Source organism: Muntiacus reevesi, chromosome 3 (genome assembly GCF_963930625.1).
Source record: "Muntiacus reevesi chromosome 3, mMunRee1.1, whole genome shotgun sequence".
Lineage (NCBI taxonomy): Eukaryota > Metazoa > Chordata > Mammalia > Artiodactyla > Cervidae > Muntiacus > Muntiacus reevesi.
In genome coordinates, this window is record NC_089251.1 from 155,202,118 (window position 1) to 155,225,376 (window position 23,259).

Consider the following 23,259-nt stretch of genomic DNA (forward strand, 5'->3'; position numbering starts at 1 on the left):
TTGGGTTTGACAGAAAATAATAGGTGAGTCAAATACACCAGAAAAAGAACGCTGTTTAATACAAACTGGACTCAAAGAAACCAGTCTTTAGTGGAATTTAGCAAGTTCTGGTCTGTAAAACTTTGTAATTCCTCTGAAAACTCTCTACTCTACTATTCTCACTGGCTGGAGAAATCTGAGCTCCACCAAATGGTTAAGGAAAAAGAAAAATAACCAACGTGAATACTAATTTTATTATTATCACCAATACAAGTACCAGTCAACACTAGAGAGCTTCAATGTCTAACAGGCGGCTACACATGGCTCGTGACTACTCTACTGAACCACAAAGATAGAGGACATTTTTGCCACTACATAAAGTTCTACTGGACAGCACTGGAAGCTTTACAGTGTGACTTCATCTGAACCCTTACCCTAACTCTACGAGTTAAGTGCTATTACTATCCCCATTTTATAGATGACAAAATGAGGCTTTCAAATCTGTGAGTGGTGGAGCAAGCTGGCTCCAGAGTTTGCACTCTTCAGCACTACATCGGTTCTCAGAAAAACAGAGAACTTTAGAATCCCTCCTGGGAGAGGGGCACAGCCTCGCTCTCACACACCCCTCCACCCACCAGTCTGTTTGCCAACCTTGCTCTGCAGTGGCTCATGGCAGTTTAGCAGGGCAAGATCTTGGCATTCCCCTCAAATTCCCATGCTGAAACCCTAGCCCTCAATGGGACAGTATTAGGGGATGGAGCCTTCGGGAGGTAATGAGGTTCGGATGAGGTCATGAGGGCAGAGCTTCCAAGATGGGATTAGTGTCCTTATAAGAAGAGACGGGAAAGAGTTTGCTTCTCTTTCTATCATAAGAGGAGACCAGGAAGAGGCCCTCATCAGACCCAGACTGCACAGCACCCTGGAGGCTGCACAGCACCCTGGAGGCTGCACAGCCTTCAGGGCTATGAGAAATGAACATTTACTGTTTAAGCCACACAGTCTATGGTACTTTTGTCATAGTGGCCTGAATTGAGACACCTGGCTTTCTTGGGTTCACTTTTCCCAAAGTATGTTCTCTCTGTCAAAAAAAGAATATTTGATTAATATTCTTAAATGGGCCTCTTTCTGACATAATTTACCTGAACTTTAGGAGTGATGATAAAAAAAGGTCATATTAAACTCTCAATGTCACCATTAGGATTTAACTGTTCCCAGACAAGTCACATACTACTGAGTTGGTGCTATGAACTAGTTAACCCAATAACACTAATTAGCCATATATAAAGTATAAACTTACAATTCTCTGAAGTGTAAATTCATATATTTTCTTGCCGGCATTGGCTCTGAAGAATTTCCTGTACTCCCTGCGTACCTTTAAAAAGAAGCAGCAGAATACAGAGGTTAGTGTGTGGCCAACAGATGCCCATAAAGATGACACACCTCTATTAAAATCAAAAATAAGTGGAAGAAGTAAATTCACAAGTGTCTTTCTGGATATAGGAAAGTAATTGAAGCATATTGAGACAGTGGGTTTTAAGTCAGAGGAAAAGAAATTAAGAGATGCAAGATAATACCAGAATGTTTTGATGTTTTAAATCCTCTTAACTAGCTTTTAAACAGCCTGAAGATCTGATGAGTAACACTGTACAGGCATAGCTGCAAATCCATCAAAAATCAAAATACATTTCAGAAAATATTACATAAGGTAATTTTCACTTCAAACTGTTCTTAAAAGGCAAGAAATGCCTGAAGAAATACATGGCCGTTTCCAAAAGGCTTGCATATGAAGACAGGACTTTAGTACTACATACTGAGAAGGGCATATGACTAAAAATAAGAATGTAAAAGGACGCTTTTGAATGATCATTATCTTCCACTTAATTACATTAATTTTTCTCTCACTCCTACTTCCCACCAGACTTTCTACTAATACTAATCATACCACTTAAGACATCATATTAGTTTTAGTTTACTATTTCTTCTCTGCTATATTGTCATATTTACTTTGCATGCTAGTGTCTAACAAATAAAATAACTGAGGTGTCTGTCAAATGAATGAAGGGTAGTTAAGTTTCATAATTGAGGGGAAAATATTTAAAATGTTTATCATCCAGCTATAAATGGGAGAGTTAGACTCTGGCAAAGTATTTGCCTATTTGAATAATTTAGACATTATGTATGTTTTTCTTGTATCTTGGCTTTCTGGGTTTAATAGCACATGTTCAAAATATTTCTGTATTAGGGGCTATAAACTAGCAACCAAGTAACCAAATTCAATTTGATGAAAAATATTTTATATGCGCTTTAACTTAAGACTTTCACATAGGAGTTCAGACTGCAGATTTCTCTTACAGATCTTTAAGATCTAGCACAGGGAGCCCCATTCTCACACAGCAAGAACTGAGTGAACCAGGGCAACCTTTCGAAGAGAGCTGCTTGCTCCAGACTGCTGGGAGCCTGGTTCCTTCCCCACCTTCCATCTGCTACTTCCCTCATCCATGTGACCCACCTGGGGCCTCTGGGCATTTGAGTACCAGACTTATCCTCTACACCTACAGACTTTTAAAGTTTAAAAATTCTCTTATATACCATGTAGGCTGTCCTCCCTTTAATTCATATCTCACGTTACTGATGATCATTTCTCCTGCAGTCATGGAGGTGGTTAGGGGCTTCCCAGGTGGTGCTGGCAGTAAAGAGCTCACCTGCCAGTGCAGGGGACATAAGGGACATGGGTTCAATCCCTGGGTCAGGAAGATACCCCTGGAGAAGGAAATGACAACCCACTCCAGTATTCTTGCCTGGAGAATCCCATGGACAGAGGAGTCTCGCGGGCTACAGTCCACCGGGTCACGCAGAGTAGGACATTAATGAAGTGACTTAGTATGCAGCATCTTGCTTATAACTATTTCAAAAAAATTTTTTTTTAATTTATGTTTCATTATTTTATTTTTAAAAAATTAAAAAAAAATTTTTTTTTTTTGCCTCATCATGTGGCTTATGGGATATTAGTTCCCCAACCAGGGAGTGAATCCAGGCCCTCAGTAGTGAGAGTGTAAAGTCCTAACATCTACACCATTAGGGGATTCCCTTTAATCTTAAACTTACAAGGGTAAAAGGAACAAGAAGAAAAATGATACTCATTAACTGGCTCCTAAAATTATAAAAATGTACAAAAGCAGAGAAGTTAAAAGTGAGGTTTCATGAAAACACATCCTTAGAAATGTACTTGAATGTCATTGTAACTGAGCTCAATGCAACATGCTCTGTGACACAGGACAGGCCCTTTTCCCTGATACACAGCTACACAGAGATGCCTGGTGACAAGACGGTACAGAGAACGGGCTCCCTTCATGGGCCGCATGGGCCTTAGAAAGGGTCCACTTCGTAACAATTCCATAAGAATCAAGTCCTTTAAAAGGGCAAAACTACTGTTCATATCAACAAAACTCTTTTTAAAATAAAATATAAAATTATTACATTCTTGGACTTCAAAGAAGTTTAATCTTATAATCATTTTGTGGCAACATTAAAATATTCTTGTTTTGTGGAAACTGGGGAAAAAAGACAGTTATGTCTATAGTAAGGCCAGTTAACTAAAATAGCATCCACCTACAAACTGAATTTGATTTATAAGATATGAGCACACACTCTTAATATGAAAGTATTATAATAAATATAAAATCATATGTGCAGTTAGTTAAACCCAGAAAACCAAAGATAAATGTGATGTTGCTGGTACAGAGCATTATAGAGAGTAAACCTCCTGACTCAATGCTGTTTGTTCTTTCCCTTTATGAAAATTAGATGCAAATTAGAATGTGAATAAAACAGGAAATAAAATCCTCAATTTTGACTTTAAAAAGTAATTTCAGAACTTGTTCAATTCTTGAAATAGAACATCTTAAATTCATATTTAAGTTACTTCTTAATTACTTCAAAATTTGATGAATATTCATTATAATCAAAAAGTTAATTTACTCAAAGTTATAGGCTAAACTTTCAGCGAAAAATGAACACTCTTAAAAGCAGAGTTTATGGATACTGCTAACTCAGTTCAGACTCAGAGTTAATGGTTTCCTGGATGATATTCAAATATTTAGAAAAAAGTGAATTATTACAGAATTAAAGTAAAAAGAATGAAGAGCAAATATCAAAAAGGGGCCTAATTATCCCCCAATGACAATATGAATAGCTCCCTATAGTGATGAGTTATTGACTCTTAGGAAGACAAAATCCTTATATTGCCTAAAGGTCATTCTCAAGGTTTTGCAGGGCTTAATCATATTTAGGTACATGCATCCTTACCTCAAGCAGCAAGAACTTCTTTGAAATAAACCCTGCCTTAAATGAGAAGGCATTTGAATCTAAAGTTCTCTGTAACCTGAATGATCCACTGCTGGTCTTACTTGTCAAAACCTGTACATTTATGCAACACCCTTTGGTTTCTGTGCTGAACAATTAGAATGATGGGCACTTTGAAGAAAGCTCTGCTCCAGGAGCCATCAATGGGACAGAATAGAAGGATAAAGGGAAACAAAAGCCCAATTATCCCCGGCTGGTCACTGCAGACAGTGGGTCAGCTTTTAGCTCAACTGCTATAACTCTGTATCACAAATGGAGGAAAAAAAAAAACACTTCATCCTCATGAAGAGGACATTAAATAGAATTTGCATAACAAAGAATAAAATATGCTACATTACTATATTTAAATAATATGCTATTACTTTAAACCTATTACTTAAAGAAAGACACTGCAATAAAATCAGAAAATTTTAGTGTATATGTTTGCTCTCTAAAGGAAACCAAAGTAGGCAAGGTGCCATGTAAGACTGTGCAGACCGTCAGCAAGCATAACTGATCGTTTGGTCAGGGTTAGTAGGTGCTGGCTACATCGAGTCACGTGGATAGAAAGAAGAGGTTGAAGAGGTACCTTCAGTCCAAGCCAGTAAGCCCAAATGACAGCAACTGCATGCTTACGCCTAGCCTCCTCCTTCAAGCGCTTCAACTCCCTTCGAGCCTAGAACGTTTTAGACGGTAAATAAAAGAGACAGCCCAATGCAGACAGCACAAATGACCAGGAAAAGACACCCCACCAAACAGAAGAGCCACTTTATGTATCAGGATTTCAGAATGAAAGAGAAATGCTGCACAATCATTGAAGTCCAAAGCATCAGTGTCAGGCTGGCGTGTTTTCAGGGCACTGAGACTCTCTCTCCGAGGAGGACAATCCGTGTGGGACCCGAGGGAAACACTCGCTGCCTGCCCCCTTCCTTCCATTCCATTCCTTTTCTCTGCCCTGTTCTCTCCCTCTTACATCCTCACCCACACTCTCTCCCTCCCTCCCTCATCAAAGCCTCAGAACTGTAAGTGGCACCTAATAATTTTTGTGGACTCCTCTCTGCTGCCAGTCCATGGGGCTAAAGACACGGTGAATTTCCGAGTTCATTCACTTGAACAAATAAAAAGATAACTCTTGTGAACAACCATTTAGAAAATTGGAAGGAATAAAGGTTGCTTCTCTGAAGTTCCAAAAAAAAAAAAAAAAAAAACACCAAAACACCCAAACTCTGCAACTGGAAAATTAGAAGTAGCATGTATCAAAATTTAATATTAGCTAGGGCCCCAAACAGTGATATATGTAGAAGCAAGATAAAAAGTGAAAACAACTCATAGGTTTAAAAATCAACCTGAGGGAAAAATTAATCTGAGGCGTGTTATTTTAAAAGATGAAAACAGATAGGCACTCATGTTTCATGACATGATAGTACCGAGACCAGGAAATGAGATCACTCAGTGGAGAAATCCCACTGTCCAAGAGACCCTCTGCCTCTGATTCAGTTCCCTCAGTTTATAAAAGGAACTAGCTGGTTCCACACAGATGTTCAGAGGCAAACACAAATGAACAACTTTGGTGAGCTTGTGGCAAGTTACGATCTTCATGCAAGCAAATTATGTTGACTTTTCTCATTTTTCTCACAATATGGGTTTATAACGCTGACAAGGTAGACTTAAAAACATAGGACTATTGTTGGTATTTGAGTTTCTAACTGGGATTCACATTTTTAGCAGAGATGACCTTTGATTTTCTAAGTAACGAAAACATCTAAAATGCTTGTCCCTTGGGATATGTGAAATGTTCACAGAGCCCACGACTCTGCCTGGGGATTAGCGAGAGTATTTCAGGAGGCCTTTGTTTCTGAACACAAACAGCTGATGCTGAAATTCCTGGGATTCTTCAGGGGCAATTACAGCTAGCTTTGCATGAATATAGCTTTCTGCTAAATCACAGATGATCATTCTTTTCACATATAATATTTTGCTTATAATAATCAATAGCGGCTACAGTGAGCCTAAAAGCCAATTTCATTCATGGATTAATATTTTTGCCAAGCATGCATTAAAGGCATTTCTATTATCAGTGTTACAAAGGACCAGTCAAAACCCAAATCTTAATTAAACATTCCCATCATGCCCCCACACACTAAAACACCTTTAGAAAACCACCAGGACACATCAAGGGGGTAAAAAACAAACAAACAAAAACTCCCCCCAAACTAAACATGCACGTTGAGAGTTTTAAAAAAAGAGCAGCTATGCTAGTACCTCATTAGTAAGCAATTAGTCTTTTTTTGCCTACACGTGCTTAGAGTTAGCTTCCTAACGTGCTCTGTTGGCATGAACACCTCCAGGGTTATTAAATCTCACTGCTAGGACATGCGCCACTGTTAACCGTGGGACTCCATCCCCTGAGACGCTAGAAACATGGATTGATTATTGCAGATTCCAGGATGGGAGTGATGGGATATGCATTTCAAGTACCTTAGATCCAAGCCAGTAAGCCCAAATAACTGCAATAGCATGTTTATTCCTAGCCTCCGCCTTCAGCCGGCTCAGTTCCCTTCGCGCCTGTGATGCATTTGAAAAGGATTTACAGAGAAGTTTAAGGCAAGAAAGGTTACTGCTGGTTCCCAGTGGAGAAAGAGGAAGACAGACACTGTCACCATCAAAGAGTAAACAAAAGCGTGAGCCACCACCCCACACCAAAACGTTGCAAAGAGCGAGAGGCAAATGCGTGCTCAGGAGCTTAAGCCAGTGAAACCCGAATGAGGGGGTCCCTTGTTCCACACGTCACTCCTGACCATCTGCCATCCTGGGGGATCTCTGGCCTACCTGGGTGCCATGCCAATATGCTGCAATGGTGGTGACGGCTTCCTCACAGCGCTTCTGATGCTTCAGTTCCCGCAGGATTTTCCGGGCCTAAAGCACACAGCATGACCCAGAAAGAGTGAAAAATCAACCAAAAAAAAAAAAGAAAATAAACCCACCAAAAAAATAAAAAAAAAACAAACCCAGTGAAAGAAACCCACTTGAAAGAAAATACCTGAAAACATAGTTATAATTCCCATTCTCAAGTGAAAAATCAACAGCTTAAAGAAAGGAAATGGGAAAGTTGCTCATTAGCCCAAAATGGACCATGAGAAGGAGATAAACGAAGACACTGTCAATCATGACAGCGTATCCCCACTCAGACAGCATCCTCCCACACTCTGATGAAAGTGAAGGTGTCAGTCACTCAGTGGTGTCCAGCTCTTTGCAATCCCATGGACTGTAGCCTCTCTCCATAGGGATTTTCCAGGCAAGAATACTGGAGTGGATAACCATTCCCTTCTCCGGGAATGAACCCAGGGACTGAACCCAGGTCTCCTGCATTGCAGGCAGATTCTTTACAATAAATCTGACCACAGCAATATAAATTGGATGCGTCCGATGGAAGGAAGAGTTCTCTGAACATGGTGGGTATAAATGGTGGGTCTATCTCGAATGATCCATCAAGAGGCACTTGATCACTTTTCCTATTACTGTCTGGAATGGAAGTGTAGCTGTATTTTTTATTCAAAAGAGATAGCTAAAAACTCGTTATAAAATAAAGTTATCTCACTGGTTCAATACTAGTGGCTTCCTTCCAGTCATTGCTGGAAACTGATCAGTGAAACTGATTAGTGTGGTTTGGAGGTGAATCATGTGTCCCGCCTCTGAAGTCTCTGGACTGACCTGGGCCCCAGGACTCAGTAGTACATCAAAAGAAAAACCTGCAGGCAGCAATCTCACAAACACTGTGTGCTCAGACTTGTATTTGGCCATTGCTGTGGACAACTATTAATACCAAGTCCCTGGGCTGCCCATAGGCCTAGACAAAGGACAATGGAAGCCATGGGACTCCCAGTCCAAGGCTCCACCTCCAGAAAGCTCTCTGGGCCTGAGAACTACCCTGAAGTAATTCCTCTGGATTCAGCCACCTCCACAAAATCACCCAAAAGGAATAAGGCAACAACAGGCCCTCAAGTACCTTTGGCCCAAGCAGGGATCAGCAAGCTCTACCTACAGAAGGACAAACAGTATGTGCTTTTGGTCTTGTAGATCATATGTTCTCTATCACAACTACCAACTCTGCCGTTGTGGCACTAAAGCAGCCACAGGCAAGATGTCAAACAAGAGCACAGTCCCGTCCTGGTGTTCAGTCGCCCAGTCTTGTATAGGAGGCAGTGTATTAACAAAGCTTTATTTACATCAACTTTGCACTTCAGGTATGCATATATTTATATGAAACTTGTATCTCCTATAAGTTTCACATGTCATGAAATAGTCTTCTCGTTTTTTAAATTTAATAATAATATACAAATATAAAAACCATTCTTAGCTCTCAGGTTGTGTGAAAAGAGGCAGTGGACTACATCTGGCTTGTGGGCTGCAGTTTGTGACTCTGAACCAAGCTTCGGCGGGAAGGACCCAGGATCAGGTGGGGTGGGTGCACTAGGACACCAGAGCTTCGGCTCTTTCAATCATGACAGGACAGCCTGTGAGACTGTCACAGGGAGGGTATGGAAGGCACTGGGCTGGGCGTGCTGAGGTCTGGCAGAACTCATATGTACTCAGCCTCATGGACTACAGCTTCCCTTGCAAACAGCAGGTGAGACGAGATCGACATCATGTCTAGTATTATTTCAAGGACTTCCTGCTCAGAGAACAAACCTTGAAAAGAAAGCAGGAAGCAGCCAAGACATGGTGCTATAGGGCCCCAGCTTGGCCCATAATATTTATTCTTTTCATCTGACTGTTTACAAGGTGGGCAGGAGACAAGGAGCCCTCCCCTGCAGAGTGAGCATGAAGACGTCATCCTTTGTAAAGAACGTGAAAACCCCACATAAGTAAGGGTCACTTCTTTCAAACTCACCTTCCAACCCCGGATATAAGACTGAATTACCAACGCAGAACTCTTTATCTGCTGATACCTCTTCTGTTGCTGTAGGATGAAAGGGGAAGATATCAGCAGTTCTATTTACATATCCACAACACACACACCAAGAAAGAGTCGGCAATACTAAGTCGGCTCACTTAGTGCAATGAACTCTTGATCACCCATATTCCTTCTGGCGACCAATTAAGTACAGAAATCCAAGAATCCAAAATTATTACAGTTAATCCAAAGTTTGCTTCAAGGCTGGTAAATACAATTAACCAATGTCTAAATGACTCAGGACCCACCATTATTAACATCTGTTCTCTGCATCATGTTGTTATAAGACGTGGTCAAATGCACAACACACACGGCATGAATGCACACTGACTTTGCAGCTCCTTCTGAGCACGCTCTCTTCTTGGCACCGTTTCTCACCACGCCACTGACTGTGCCAGCCTCTGCCATCCCACATGCCTTCTAGGTTTGCTGCTTTTACTGCCTCAAGCTGGGAAACCAGCTCACAAATTGAAGCAAACGTTTATCAATCGACTCTACTTTATTTATCGAGCTGGTGCTCAGCATCCAGCCCTTGAATAGAACTGTGAACATGTAGATGTTACCCTGACTGCATCCCTGCACTCAAGGACTCAGAGGGGACACCATCCAGCAGTGGAAAAGAGAGACAGTCTGTCCCAGAAAAACGTGAGCCCAACAGGTAGGTTCAGATGCAGCAGAGATTATCCAGGTGGGCAAGGTTAAGGAAGACCCAGTCAGAGTCTTCCCAAGGGTCAGCAAGACAAGGTTAATGGCTGGAGGCCCTTCTTAATTCCAAACTGATGTCTTGGAAAGCAGAGGCTGCTGGAACACTAACTCTAGAAAAAGTGTTGACTGTGTTTAGTGGGGAATACTCACTAAAACATGGGCCCTTGGGATGAAGTTTCACAGTTTTTCAAACAAATTACTGAAGCCAGGCTGTGACTCTGACCCTGGAAATGGCAGACTGCCCAACTCCCTTTCTCTAAGGGGGGACAGATGCTCCAAGTGCTCTAGGCTATGTTCTGGAAGCTCAGAAGAGATGGAGGGTGATGTTATCAATGTATGAGCAGCAGAACAAAAGATGATGCCAGAGAGAAAGGCAGAGATCCTGACAAAGGGCAATGGAAGCCACGGGACTCCCAGTCCAAGGCTCCCCCTACCCCCTGCAGAAAAGGTTCCAGGCCTGAGAACTACCCTGAAGTAGCCCCTCTGGAACCAGCCAGAGAACCTTGCTTCTGGGACCTTGGACAAGTCACTGTCCTTGTTGGCTTCAGTTTCCCCATCAATCAAATAAGGAGTTGGAAAACCTCTAAGATTCTACACAGAAGGATACTCCATGTCTGTAGGGACCAAACTGTACCTATAATACCTGACCACTGCTTCTCACGTCCATTTAGTACATCCATGTTTAATTTTAAAATTCCTACATGGCTTGAAAATAAGTCTCTCTTTAAAATTCACCTTAAGGAGCCATGAAATATCACAGAATATGAGTTTTAAGGTAATCAGTAACTGAAAATGGACATTCAAAAAATCTTTGAGTTATTTGGTCAAGGGAAAATCACTGGCTTGGATAACTATAGATAACTGATGGAGGTATTACATAGATATTGGAGTTTTTAAAAAAAAATTTTTTTTTTTTTAACGAATTGAAAGTTCATGGCAACTCTGTGTTGTCAAATGATGGTTAGCATTTTTTAGCAATATTTTTTAATTAAGGTATGTACTTTTAAAGATATAATGACACTGCACAACTAATAGATTATAGTGTAGCACAAACATAACTTTTATAGGCCCTGGGAAACAAAAAGATTTGTGTGACTAGCTTTATTGGAACAGTCTGGAAACAAACCCACAAAGTTTCTGAGTTTTGCCCATAGTTAAAATTCTGAAACATAACTAACAGAGCAGTCTAAAGCTTGGGCTATTACTTGTTTTCATTCTAACTCTCAGCATCAAAAATTAATAATACATATGAGGACTTTTTTAAAATCTGGAGATACCAAAGCTTTATGTTGGTATTATCGGTTTCCTTCCTGTTTCTTCTCATCCTTCTGATGAAATGGCCCCTTCCGGAAGGTCTTCCTTGACCACCCCATCTAAAGTAATGTCTGTCTCACTATTATTCTAGATCTCAGTTCTCTATTTCCTTTCCTAGCACTTACTACAATCTGCTATTGTTCTGATTATTTATTGGCTTAAATGCACACTGTCACTCACTAGACATAAACTGTATGAGGCTGTTTGGTTCACGTTGCTATCCCCTCAGAGTCTAGCAGAGGAGGAGTTTCAAAACTATTTGTAGAATTGAAGACAGATGAATTCAGGATGCTTCAAAACTTTTGTTTTTTTTTCTTAATGATCTCAAAATAAGAAATAATAAAAATGGGTTCCTTGAGGATTGGTTATTTGTTAGTCCTCCCACTCTAAGGCAAACAGAAAACAGAATGTTATAAAACTGCCAAAGGGCAAAGGACCACTAGTGTGTGCGGCCAGGCTGGCGACAAGAGCCCGCTGGGCCTTTGCAGAATACATGTGAGTAAACTCATCACGAATGTGGCTGGCTGGGGCCAGACACTAACCACTTGTACTGCTGGTTACACTCTTCTAACTCAAGGAAGCAACTTTGAAGATGTTCTTTTAAATATAATTTCTCTTTACTCATTTAAGTAACATTGATTTCTAAAACTCAGAAATTTACACTAAAATGTATCACATGAGAATAGGCCAGCATAAGTTACGTTCTAATTATATACTCCTATAAAGTAAAACTACTCTACAGCTGAAAAAGAAGAACACACTTAAGGAGATTTGATTGCAATTTTAATTCACTCTCCAACCCACTCTCTAGTGAAAAAGCAGAGAATGAAAATACACTTGGCAGCAGCGCTCTTATCATGAAAATTCATCTTGTGAGAACACAATGCCAAGTTCAACCTAGCCTAGAGGCAAATCGTCAGGTTTCCCTCAAACCTGTTATGCCGCCAATGAAACACCTATAATTGAGTGAGAAAGAAAATTCCCCAAAGAAATTCCAGATCAATTAAATAAACATACTTTATTTTTGAATCTTTTCCCAAAGGGCCTGATATCTGAGGACTAAAGGAAATCCAAACCTTTACCCAAACTCAGAATTCTACTAAAATGTGGCACTAGCTTTCTGGAATTAAAACCATTTTCAGAGCTCCTACAATAAATGGAGGACAGCCAATTATTTGGGAAAACTGACCCTACTCTACTCAAATGGTTAAATAACATTATCTCTTCCAATCTGAAAACCAAATTCAAGATGCAGACCTCCACTACATGTATCTCCATCAGTGGAAAACAGTGGGATGGACTCAACTCAGGCTCTGACTTGTTCTGGACTCAAAGCCCATCTAGGCCATTTAGTAGCTGTTACTTAGTTTTCTCATCTTTAAAAAGGGGCCCAGAAGAGGACCCATTTTACCAGGTCACTGGGAAGATTAAGTATTTAAAAGGTACCTTCATAGTTAAGAATGGAACAAACATTCACAAAAAAGTACCATGATTACACCTCTTACCGCATATCGCCTGAACCAGGCAGCAATCACAATTTGACTTTTTCTCATCAGCAGGAAATGTGTGCGACATTTCCACCCCCGATAAATCTTCTGAATGAGAGTGGCCAGGTCCTCAAGCCGTTGCTTCCTCAGGTCTTCTAATTTGAATAACTAATAAAATAACGGATTTATCAAAAAGCCACCAAAAACCCATGGCATACACAAATGTCATTCTCAAGAAATAAAATATTATGATGTTGGAATGAACCACACTGAGTAGAGAAAAAACTTAACTATAGATAATATGGATTGTAGTCCAGAAGAAAACTATTTGGATGAATTCATGCAAGATGCACAATTTAGGGTACAGTGTTTTACAAACGTTTTACAAAGTGTTTTACAGTGCTTTACAAATGTTTTACAAAGTGTTTTCTCAGTGTTTTACAAAGTGTTTATGACAAATCACATAACTGAGCTGAGCTGAGCTCTCGATGTGCCTTCACACTATCAATGAGGATGAAGCTGTTAACAGAAGGAGGTGCTTTCAAACGACTACCGAGGTTTCTCTCAAGTGATTTAAACACTTTCGTATTTCACCATATTTCCAAAAAACCGCTATGCTCATTATATTTCACGCTAGTCTCTTCAGTTATAAAAAGGCTCAATTGGAATTCTTTAATAAGTAGAGTTTAAAGCATCCTTAGCTTAAAAAATTTTTTTAATTTGGGTGCCTTCGTGTACCTCTAAATGGTAGAGTTGTCTTTCCTAAAATTACTGTATAATTCAGACATTACACATACAGACTGAATTAACCTCCAATTTTTATGAACAAGGGAGGTCTTACTGTAATATCAGTTTCTTTATATTTTTTAAATATTACACCATCTACCAGCTCAAAAATTTTGATGTTTCATAAAAATACATGTGCTCTTCCACTACCCCTTATTAAGCCATCTACTTGGACATTTGTAGAAAAACAAAAATGTGACATTCTTGGTAGCATCTTGGGTAACATTATAAAGTTAAACATCCTTTAAGAACTTGCTTACATAATTATAACACAAAAGCAAAATTACATACTGTTCTTGGGTTTCTAATGAATATCTTTGATCTACCAAAGGAGTATTCTTCCACAGGAATCTCCAATTCATTAAACAAAACTTCCACACCAGCTCTATAAAAATAAATGAGAGCAATACATTTTCTGAGTTACAAAAATAGGTTATCTTATCTTAAACCATGATATCAGGTTCTCAGCAATATTAAAAAAAAAGTTTCATTTCCAAGTATAACTGTTTTTTCAGTAAGCATCCTTTCATCAAAGAATTCCCAGATTGAATTCCACAAATTTAACCAAATCCAGGGGTAAATGCTAAAAAAGCATTTTGGGTTCAAACTACATATTCTAAGAAAATATGGTATTAAAACCAATTTCTTGATTTCATTTGCAGAAGCGATCAAATATACTCATAACAATGGATCAACCAGGGCCAGAAGAATATGCAAGAAATTCACATCTATTTTGAATCCTCTTAGTCCCTGTAAACATTTTTAAGCACTGCTCCTACTACTCAGATTGTAGGCAGGGACCAAGAGTGCTAAGCACCAGGCAATGGAATTCAAAAGAACACAAGCCTTATAGGATAGAAGCAAGGGCCTGGACCTGGCTCTAACCTCTCCATCCTAGACCCTGGATTTAAAGTCAGTCTTTAGCCCGAAACTCTGTCCCACCAACTTGTGGACTGGATACCAGACAGGGAGTGAATACCTGTTCTGTGTATCATGGTAGACAATGACCATAATACCCTGGAAATTAGCAGTGGGAAATGACATAGCACTCAGACCCTAATTACTTGGGCATTGAACTTTGCATCAGAGACCACACCGTAAGTCTGGAGTTTATCTTCTTGCAATACGAGGTGAGTATGTAATTCTACTGATGCTCCTGTGAAAGGTCAGGTGCACTGACAATGTGGAGGCACAGCCAGTACAGTGAAAGAAAATCCCCATCAACAGCACGCTGGCCCTGCTTAGTAGCTGGGAAAGCTTCTGTGGGCTGCAGAAGAGTAACTCCTGACTCTGGGGAGAGCAGAAGGCCCCGGCACAGACAGGGCCTGGATTCTCTCCTGCAGCAGCCCCCCCACAAGCACACAAGTTCTCTCTGCTTGGGTCTGCAGTGGTCCAGTGCTCTGCTGGGCCTGGATGGGTGAGTGCAATGAAGGGCGGATGAGCTGAAAAGACACATGGCCCTGAGTTCTGCCATATTCTCCAATCCATTTTTACTTGCAATAACACTGACACTGTGAACAGAACAGATACAGAACACAGAATAGATATAAAGTGAAGTGAAAGTCGCTCAGTCATGTCTGACTCTCTGCGACCCCATGGGCTATACAGTCCATGGAATTCTCCAGGTCAGAATACTCTAGTGGGTAGCCTTTCCCTTCTCCAGGGGATCTTCCCAACCCAGGGATCAAACCCAGGTCTCCCACATTGCAGGCAGATTCGTTACCAGCTGAGCCACAAGGGAGGACACAAAGGAACAGATATAACTGCTCCTATATCTATTTCTTACTTGGTACAGACTTGGGCAAAGAATGGGACCCCCACTCCCTACTCACACTCTCTGGGGTTAACTCTCCAGGAAAAAAGAAAAGAAAAGAAAAGCTGAGAGCAGTGATATAAGATGCCTCTAACGCTACCCTGCTATGATTCTACACAAATACACTTATCAATCACAAATTTCCCTCCTGCTAACTCGCCACAGCATATTTTAGTTCTATTGACATACAAATTCCAAAGGTAGATTTGATAAGCCTTGTTTTAACCTTGAAGACCAAGCGCTCTTTAATTAACAAAAATTGGCACAAAATGGTATCCTGACAGAAGATGGTCCAAAACAGAAATTACATCCAACTCTTCATAGGATTCTGTTTTGCCTGAACAGCACATGAAGAAAACACCACAGTATTTGTATGTTTTAAAATTTCATCATTAAATGTGATTAATGAATGTCTTACCTTGCTGGTCCTTTCCAGTGAGGCCATGTTTGTTTACACAGCATTTTGTATCTTTCTAGGCAAGGTTCATAGGCCTGCCTGAAGGCATAGCCTGCCCTTCTCACGCGGACATTCTCCAAAAGACCCAGATACCTGACCTGATGACAAACTAGGCCCTCGTTGAAGATGTGTGCCGCTTTTTTATCATTCGGTTTGATACACCTGAAAGATTACACAAATTTTAGGTTTTAAACTCTGTCCCTTACAGACTGATCTGTCCATGTTTTACAAAGTATCACATATAATTATTTCACAGTGACATATTACTTATTATTCTTGGAAACCTCATCATTTCCTTTGAAATTATTTCAGATCATTTTAAAAATCATTAAGATAAATACACTGCAGACTCAGCGATAAAAAAGAAGAAACTTTTACGCACAATAACATGGATAAATACCACTCACATTCTGTTGAATGAAAGAAGTCTGATGTATAAGAGTACATATTCTATGATTCCATTTATATTAAGCTCTAGAGAAACTATTCCTAGTAAGAACTTGGCAGTGTGTTACATCTGGGGAGAGGAAGGGGTGAAGACGGACAGGGAAGGGGCATGAGGGAAACTTCTGGGTTGATGGAAATATTTTATATCTTGGTCAGGATGGGGCTACATGGTCATATAAACACGTAAAAATTCAACAACCTGCACAGTTAAGCTTCATATATTAGATTGCGTATATGTGTATTACATACCTCAATGAAACAGTTAAAAACATTGCTATCTCATTAAATCCCTATTATCTTCCTCCTTTTTTTTTTTTTTAATAGTTCTACCACTTTATTGCTACCAACCCATTTCCCTCCACACTTGTGCACACATGCTCAGTCATGTAATCCCATGGACTTCAGCCCGCCAGACTCCTCTGTCCATGGACTTTTCCAGGCAAGAATACTGGAGTGGGTTGCCATTCCCTTCTCCATATCTCCCTCCTTTTAAATGGAGCACTTTGCTGCCCAGGGAAAGACTAGATTTTCCAGATTCCTTTGTAGGTAAGTGTGGCCATGTGACCAAAATTCTAGCCAGAGCAGAAATGATGTTTGCTACTTCTGATGTATCGTTAAAAGGAACTTGGTTCTCCCTTTGCTCTTCTGCTAACTGCTGGTCGGCATGTTGACATGGTAGAGAGCTATCTCTGACTATATACATAAGAGGATATATCCTGGAAATGGCAGAGCCTCGACACAGAAAACATTGCTCTATTAGCCTTGGAGTCCGTACACTTAGAAGTTACATAAGAAATAAGTGTTAATCTTGTTTAGGTCCCTATTATTTCTGGATCTTGCTGGAGCAATCTCTATATCCTAATTAATATACTGTTAAACATTTACAGTTTTATCTGCCTCACCATAACTGTCAAATAAAATCCACATGCATATATAATATATGGACAACTAAATCTTACTTAGTTTGACCCTGGTGTTTTCTATGATTCTCCTTTTTACATTTATAAAAATAATGCCTATTTTTTGGCTTAAGAACAGATCAATGGAACAAACTAGTGAGTTTAGATCTAGATGTCTACACATATATTCAACTGATTGTCAACAAAGGCATCAGGGCAAATGAGCGAAAAATAGAGGTTTGGTTTTTTTTCTTTTCAATGTACGGTGCCAGAACAAGATACCTATTTGGGAAAATAGACCTTAAAATGAATCTGAAACTGAGTTTAAAAATAAAGATATATATATACATTTAAAATTATATATTCACCACGTTGGAGTTTATTAATTAAAAATTCTTAGAGACCCATTAAAACCATTGAAAGAGAAGGAGAAAAAAGGAATTTTCTGGGGGTGATGGAACATTCCATGTCTTGATCTGAGTAGTGATTACCGAAGTGTATTCAGTGGTGAAAAAACAATGGAGCCATTCACCTAGATCTGTACATATCACTCTAAACAAATTATACCTCAATTAATAAAATCATAAGGTTTAAAAAAAAGTTGACTCAAATGAGAATAACAAAAGACTGATCGCATAAAGTTCTTGGTTCATTTTTTTGAAACTAGGATCCTTACCTAATATATGTTCTAACCTGTTTGCAACCAAACCAGGGGATGCTATTTACATTTGCTATGAACACAAATATTAGGACAACAAGTCAAACATGAAAATATTCTTCATGCTAACTTCCTCATAACTGAATTTTCAAAGACAACAGGACAAAGTATGTGTGGGCATGCATGTGCCACATGAAACCTGACCTGTTAGACAGACGCCCTCTATTACCTAGTTCATCAAATACACACATCGCAAACTCTAAAACTAGTCAGCCTTTACTGAATGTTGAAATCTATGATGACTTAGAAGCAAAAAAAGAAACCAGATTTTTTAAAAGGGGTTCTTGTCTTGTTTTGAAAAAATTCCGATTGTTTCAGAAACCATTACATGAGGCACATGCTTCCTCACACAAGACCTGCAATTCAGGTGTCAATGGTCCAAGTCAATATTGCAAGAATCCAAAATGAATCCAACAGAAGAGTTTATGCAAAACCTTATCAGAAATAAATTTATATTTTGTTTCCTGTCTTAAAAAAAAACAAAAACAAAAAACAGAAAGTTGAGAACTCCTGTATGCCAACAACCCAATTAAGTATCTATTCCCATCCCCGCCACACTTTTTTTTTCCTTTTAAAAATTCCATATTTTGGGGGGCACTGGAGTATTTTTCAAGCTCACCCAAAACACAATATGATTTGACCTGTAAGTACTTTAGTTACCCCTCTTCTTGGGCTACACTCAGATTTAAGCAAACAGGAAAATGATCTTCCTTGTGAATGCCTTCATAGCTGAATGGCCAAAGAATTTTATGTGCCAGAAATACCTAATGTAGTTTGGATTCTTGGTCTGTAGATTTTTCATCAGAGTGGCTACGGATGCTTTGAACTGTGAGCCGGCTGTAGGAGGCCTTTTCAGGTTGATCTTGGCAGGGTTTCCTTCAGGAAACAAAGATTTGATGAGGGCGTGTCCGGCCTTCCACATGGCTTGGGACAGGTCCCGATAGAGAAGATCATTGTTCTTGTCCACAAATCCTTCCACTTGGTACAGCACCTGGGAGCAGCACACGGGACTCAGTAGCCGATACGCGCACACCAGAGCATCAAACAGCTGCTAAAATATCCTGAGACCAGCTATCCTGCAGCCTCCTTCTCCATCAGAAAACCCTCCACACGTTAGTCACACTCGAATACCAAATCAGCCTCCAAGTTTAAATTCCATCTGTCTAAATCACAGAGGAGTTCAAAATAAATTATATTACCCTTCAGGATTTGCAAGAATAAACTTCAAAAATGTTATCATAACATTTTCAAAGGATTTTAGGGTTTTTTTTTGGTATTTAATCATATTTTTGAGGTTTTACTTGTATTTTTAGCTTACATGCGCCAATTCGAGTGTGTTTAAAAGCAGACAGGGGAAAACAGAGATAACATTGATATTTTTATAGATATCTTATACCAGCAGGGAAATTGACCAGAGAAGTATTTTTTAATAACATGGGCGAGTGAATAAAAAATGAAGTACCAAGTTCCAACATTTTGAGATTAAAGGTAATTTAGATACTATATACTTCATATTTGGGATTCCCTGGTGGCTCAGTGGTAAAGAATCTGCCTGCCAATGTAGGAGACTCTAGTTCGATTCCTGGGTCAGGAAGATCTCCTGGAGAAGGAAATGGCAACCCACTCCAGTATTCTTGCCTGGAAAATTCCATGGACAGAGGAGGCTGGTGGGCTACAATCCACGTGGTCACAAAAGAGTCAGACCATGACTTAGCAACTAAACAACTTCATATTTACTAAATACAAAATCAGATTTTGTTTCTCCTTTGATGTCTGCAAGCTTATTTAAATAATTACTGTAGGGACTTCCCTGGCAGTCTAGTGGTTAAGACTCTGCCTTCCAATGCTGGGTTGTCGGTTAGTTCCCTGATTAGGGAGCTAAGATCCCATATGCCTTGCAGCCAAAAACTCAAAACATAAAGCAGAAGCAGTACTATAACAAATTCAATAAAGACTTTAAAAATGGTCCACATCAAAAAAATAAATAAGATTGAAAAAATTAAAACCTTACTGTATGTCTTTAGTGACTGCTAATTTTTACTGGTAAATCTTTTATGTGTGTCAATAGATCTTTTTAATAGGCTAGCTCTGAGCCTGAAAATAATAAAATTTATTTTTTAATATATACTTGAACTCTTTGATTAGGTCCACTGGCTTTCCTTTCAGATCTCAGTACTAGTAAGATTTTTCTCAGTATGGTCCAGATTCTATGCCCACTGAACATTCATGGATTCTACGCCCCCTCAGCAGCTCCATTTATCTTGCAGAGCTGGTGCTGGTCAGAATGCCATCTCGGAGGCAAGGTGTCTGCCCTCCAGGGATAACTGTGACCTCCCCGGGGTCCCGGGCTCCCACACCTTGCCGGCATAGTGCTGGATCCTGAAGCAGCTGTGAGGAAGGGACGTGTCATTGAGGAACCGGGAGCACTTGCTCATCCTGCTCTCAAAATGCTGGTGGGTGGCGCAGACTTGGTTCAGCTTTTCCAGGAAGGTCTCATCCGTGACTGTGCCCGGCCTAAGGCACTCTTCATCCAGCATGGCCAGGATCCCGTTTGTGTTCTAGGAGAAAGGAAATAAAAAGGTTTCCTTCCTTCCTCACTGTATTGTTTTCATAATTATTCCTAATTATGCTGTTAAACACAATCATCTTAGTCATAAAAAAATTTCTGTTTTGTTACAACAAAAGCAGAGAATCAAAACAAATAACAAAAGAAAAACACAGGAATCAACCCCTTCCAGGGCGTCCAGGTGTGCTGGGGGAGGGGGCAGGAGTGTCTTTATGAGGTTCCCCCCTCTTCCCCGGTCCACGGTGCCTCCCCCACAGAACAGGACGTAGGAGTCACCTCAGCCACCTCAGCAGGCTGATGACTGAAACTTATGTAGTTTAGAAAAAGGCAACTTATACCGCAAAGACCAAAAAACAAATCTGAAAGTCAGGAACTAATGTGACACTACTATCTGTATAACATGTGGTCATACATCACAAACCACTGTCTTCTAAGGCTACTATTTGATTCGTAGCTTGAGAAGGAAATTGGTTTCAGATGTTTCCAAATTGCTCACGTGTTCAAAACAGTTTATTTTCTCTGGGAAAAAAAAGTGATGTGATTGGGATGCTGCTTTTAATGATCAACGCAATCAAGCTATGTTTCAAGAATCATCTGTTTAGAATAAAATTCTCCTTCCATATTAAATTTCGAAATGGATGTTAAACATGAGTTGAGAATTTGTTTGCTGAGTATTCAGACCTTGTGATCATATTTATCCCAAGAGCTGTCAGCCCAACTAAACTGAATAAAAAATAAGAAAACTTCTACTTTGCTAAATAAAGGCTGTTGTTCCTTTGATTGCCCACACATCTCCATTCCACGGAGAACAAGCTACTGACCATCAGCTCCACCCACTTCCGCTTTCTCATGGCTCTCCTCTTCTCTTTACAAGGCCGTGACATCCTCTGACCAGCACTTAAACATTCCACACACAAAATCTGGGGAAGTGTGGACTCTGAGGAATCAAGTTCATAACATCCCCAGAATAAACATTATTGTTAGATGTTGCTGAAAGGAAACATTTCCTTTATGTATCCAGGCTCCTACGCAGACATGAGTTTCTTTAATCACATATGCAAGGGGATTTCGGGCTGAGATAATTTAGCTATATTAGCTGTATTACCAACGTTCCTTTTTTCCCCTCCTCTTTTCTTAAAGGGAAATAATTAAGTGCAATGTTATATTGATGAAGAAAAAAGTGTTAGTCACAACTTCTGAAAGTTAAAATTCCCTCAGCAAATTACTTCGGTCACAACTTACCAGAAAAACTTTTCAGGAAATCGATTGATTTTCTACATTTTAGACTACAGTTTTAAATTGCTTAGGTGGAATATTAGTGTTCACAATCCAAAACTGTCCAAATTTTTCAAAGCAAGGCTTATTTTTTAATTGAAAAATAATAATGGCTCAGAATTTTTTTTAATTCAATAATCAAAGGTGCAGCTTTCAAGAATATTGTGAATACTGAAGGAAAAGATATTGGCGAACTATGTAATATTCAAAAACATCTTGTTAAAGATGAACAGCAAACGACTTGTTTGACATTTAGAGCCTGTGATTCTATTGCTGAAACACAGCACTTATTTGTGATGACAGCTAAGTTTATGCATTGCTTCAAATTACTTTGTTATCAAGGTCAGGATCCTAAGCTTTTACACACAAATGATGTCTTCCTGCAATCAATTCATTCATAATAAACTACAGAATATGATGCAAACACAAAAATCTTAGATTTGGAAAGGTTACTAAAAATGATGCAGTAATTTTTCACACCTTAAGCCTTTCACAGGCATAATTTGTAACCTGAAAAATTCCATGGCCCTTGGCCACCTGTGAAATCACACACACTGTCCATCACATCCCTAAAGCAAGGTCGTGATCCGTATCAGCCACCCCTGGGATCCCATGTAATTCAGCTGCCGAGATGGTGCCTTTATCTTCCTTTACTTTAACTTGAACTGCATGGGGTTTTGTTGTTGTTTTTGTAAACTTTTTTGCAGTTTTACTGAGATATAACTGACATAATACTGTGAAAGTTTAAGGTGTGCAACATGCTCATTGATACACAACCATATTGCTAGTTACCTCCATCACATCACATAATTACCATTTCTTTCTTTGTGGTGAGAACATTTAAGACCTACTTCCTTAACCACAAGTATACATAATACAGTGTTGTTAACTCTATCACCATGCTGTACATCAGAGCCCAGAATTCATTCATCTTACAACTAGAAGTCTGTATACTTTGGCCTACATCTCCCTATTTCCCCCAAATGTTAGCCCATGGCAATCACTATTCATTTTATTATGTTTCTAAGTGTGTTTTTTTTTTTAACTTAGATTGTACATACAAGTGATATCATACAGTATTTGTCTTTTTCCGACTTCTTTCACTTAACATAATGCCCTTGAAGTCCATCCTTATTGTCACAAATGGCAGGATTTCCTTCTTTCTCAAGTCTGAACAATACTCCACTGTATATATGTACACGCATCTTCTTTACCCATTCATCTGTGGACAGACCCTTCGGTGGTTTCCCGAATCTTGGCTGTTGTGAGTAAAGCTGCAGTAAATGTGGGAGTGAAGATACTTCTTTGAGATCCCGATTCTGTTTCTTTTGGATATATATACCCAGAAGTGAGGCTGCTGGGTCACATAACAGTGCTATTTTTAATTTCTCAAGGAAACTCTATACTGTTTTCTTATCTTTTTTTCTTCTCTCTACAGTGTTTTCTATAGCGGTTGCATCAATTTACATTCCCACCATCAGTAAACAAGGATTATTATTTCACCACATCCTCACCAAC

General features: G+C 39.5%; 1 protein-coding gene across 3 annotated transcripts in view; it reads right to left on the reverse strand.

Moving 5' to 3' along the window:
- The window catches only part of MYO1B (myosin IB), a 193,063-nt gene that overhangs the window by 13,074 nt on the left and 156,730 nt on the right, over positions 1-23,259 (reverse strand). For 2 of the 3 annotated variants that reach the window (XM_065930933.1, XM_065930934.1), the window contains 8 exons: positions 20,258-20,458; positions 18,665-18,891; positions 15,798-15,998; positions 13,858-13,951; positions 12,799-12,948; positions 9,212-9,280; positions 7,150-7,236; positions 1,277-1,351 (listed from right to left, as the gene is read on the reverse strand). In XM_065930933.1, the coding sequence (XP_065787005.1) occupies positions 1,277-1,351; positions 7,150-7,236; positions 9,212-9,280; positions 12,799-12,948; positions 13,858-13,951; positions 15,798-15,998; positions 18,665-18,891; positions 20,258-20,458 (1,104 nt within the window). Of the gene's footprint in view, positions 1-1,276; positions 1,352-4,909; positions 4,997-6,798; positions 6,886-7,149; positions 7,237-9,211; positions 9,281-12,798; positions 12,949-13,857; positions 13,952-15,797; positions 15,999-18,664; positions 18,892-20,257; positions 20,459-23,259 lie in introns of all 3 variants that reach the window. The other variant, XM_065930935.1, reaches the window with a different exon arrangement.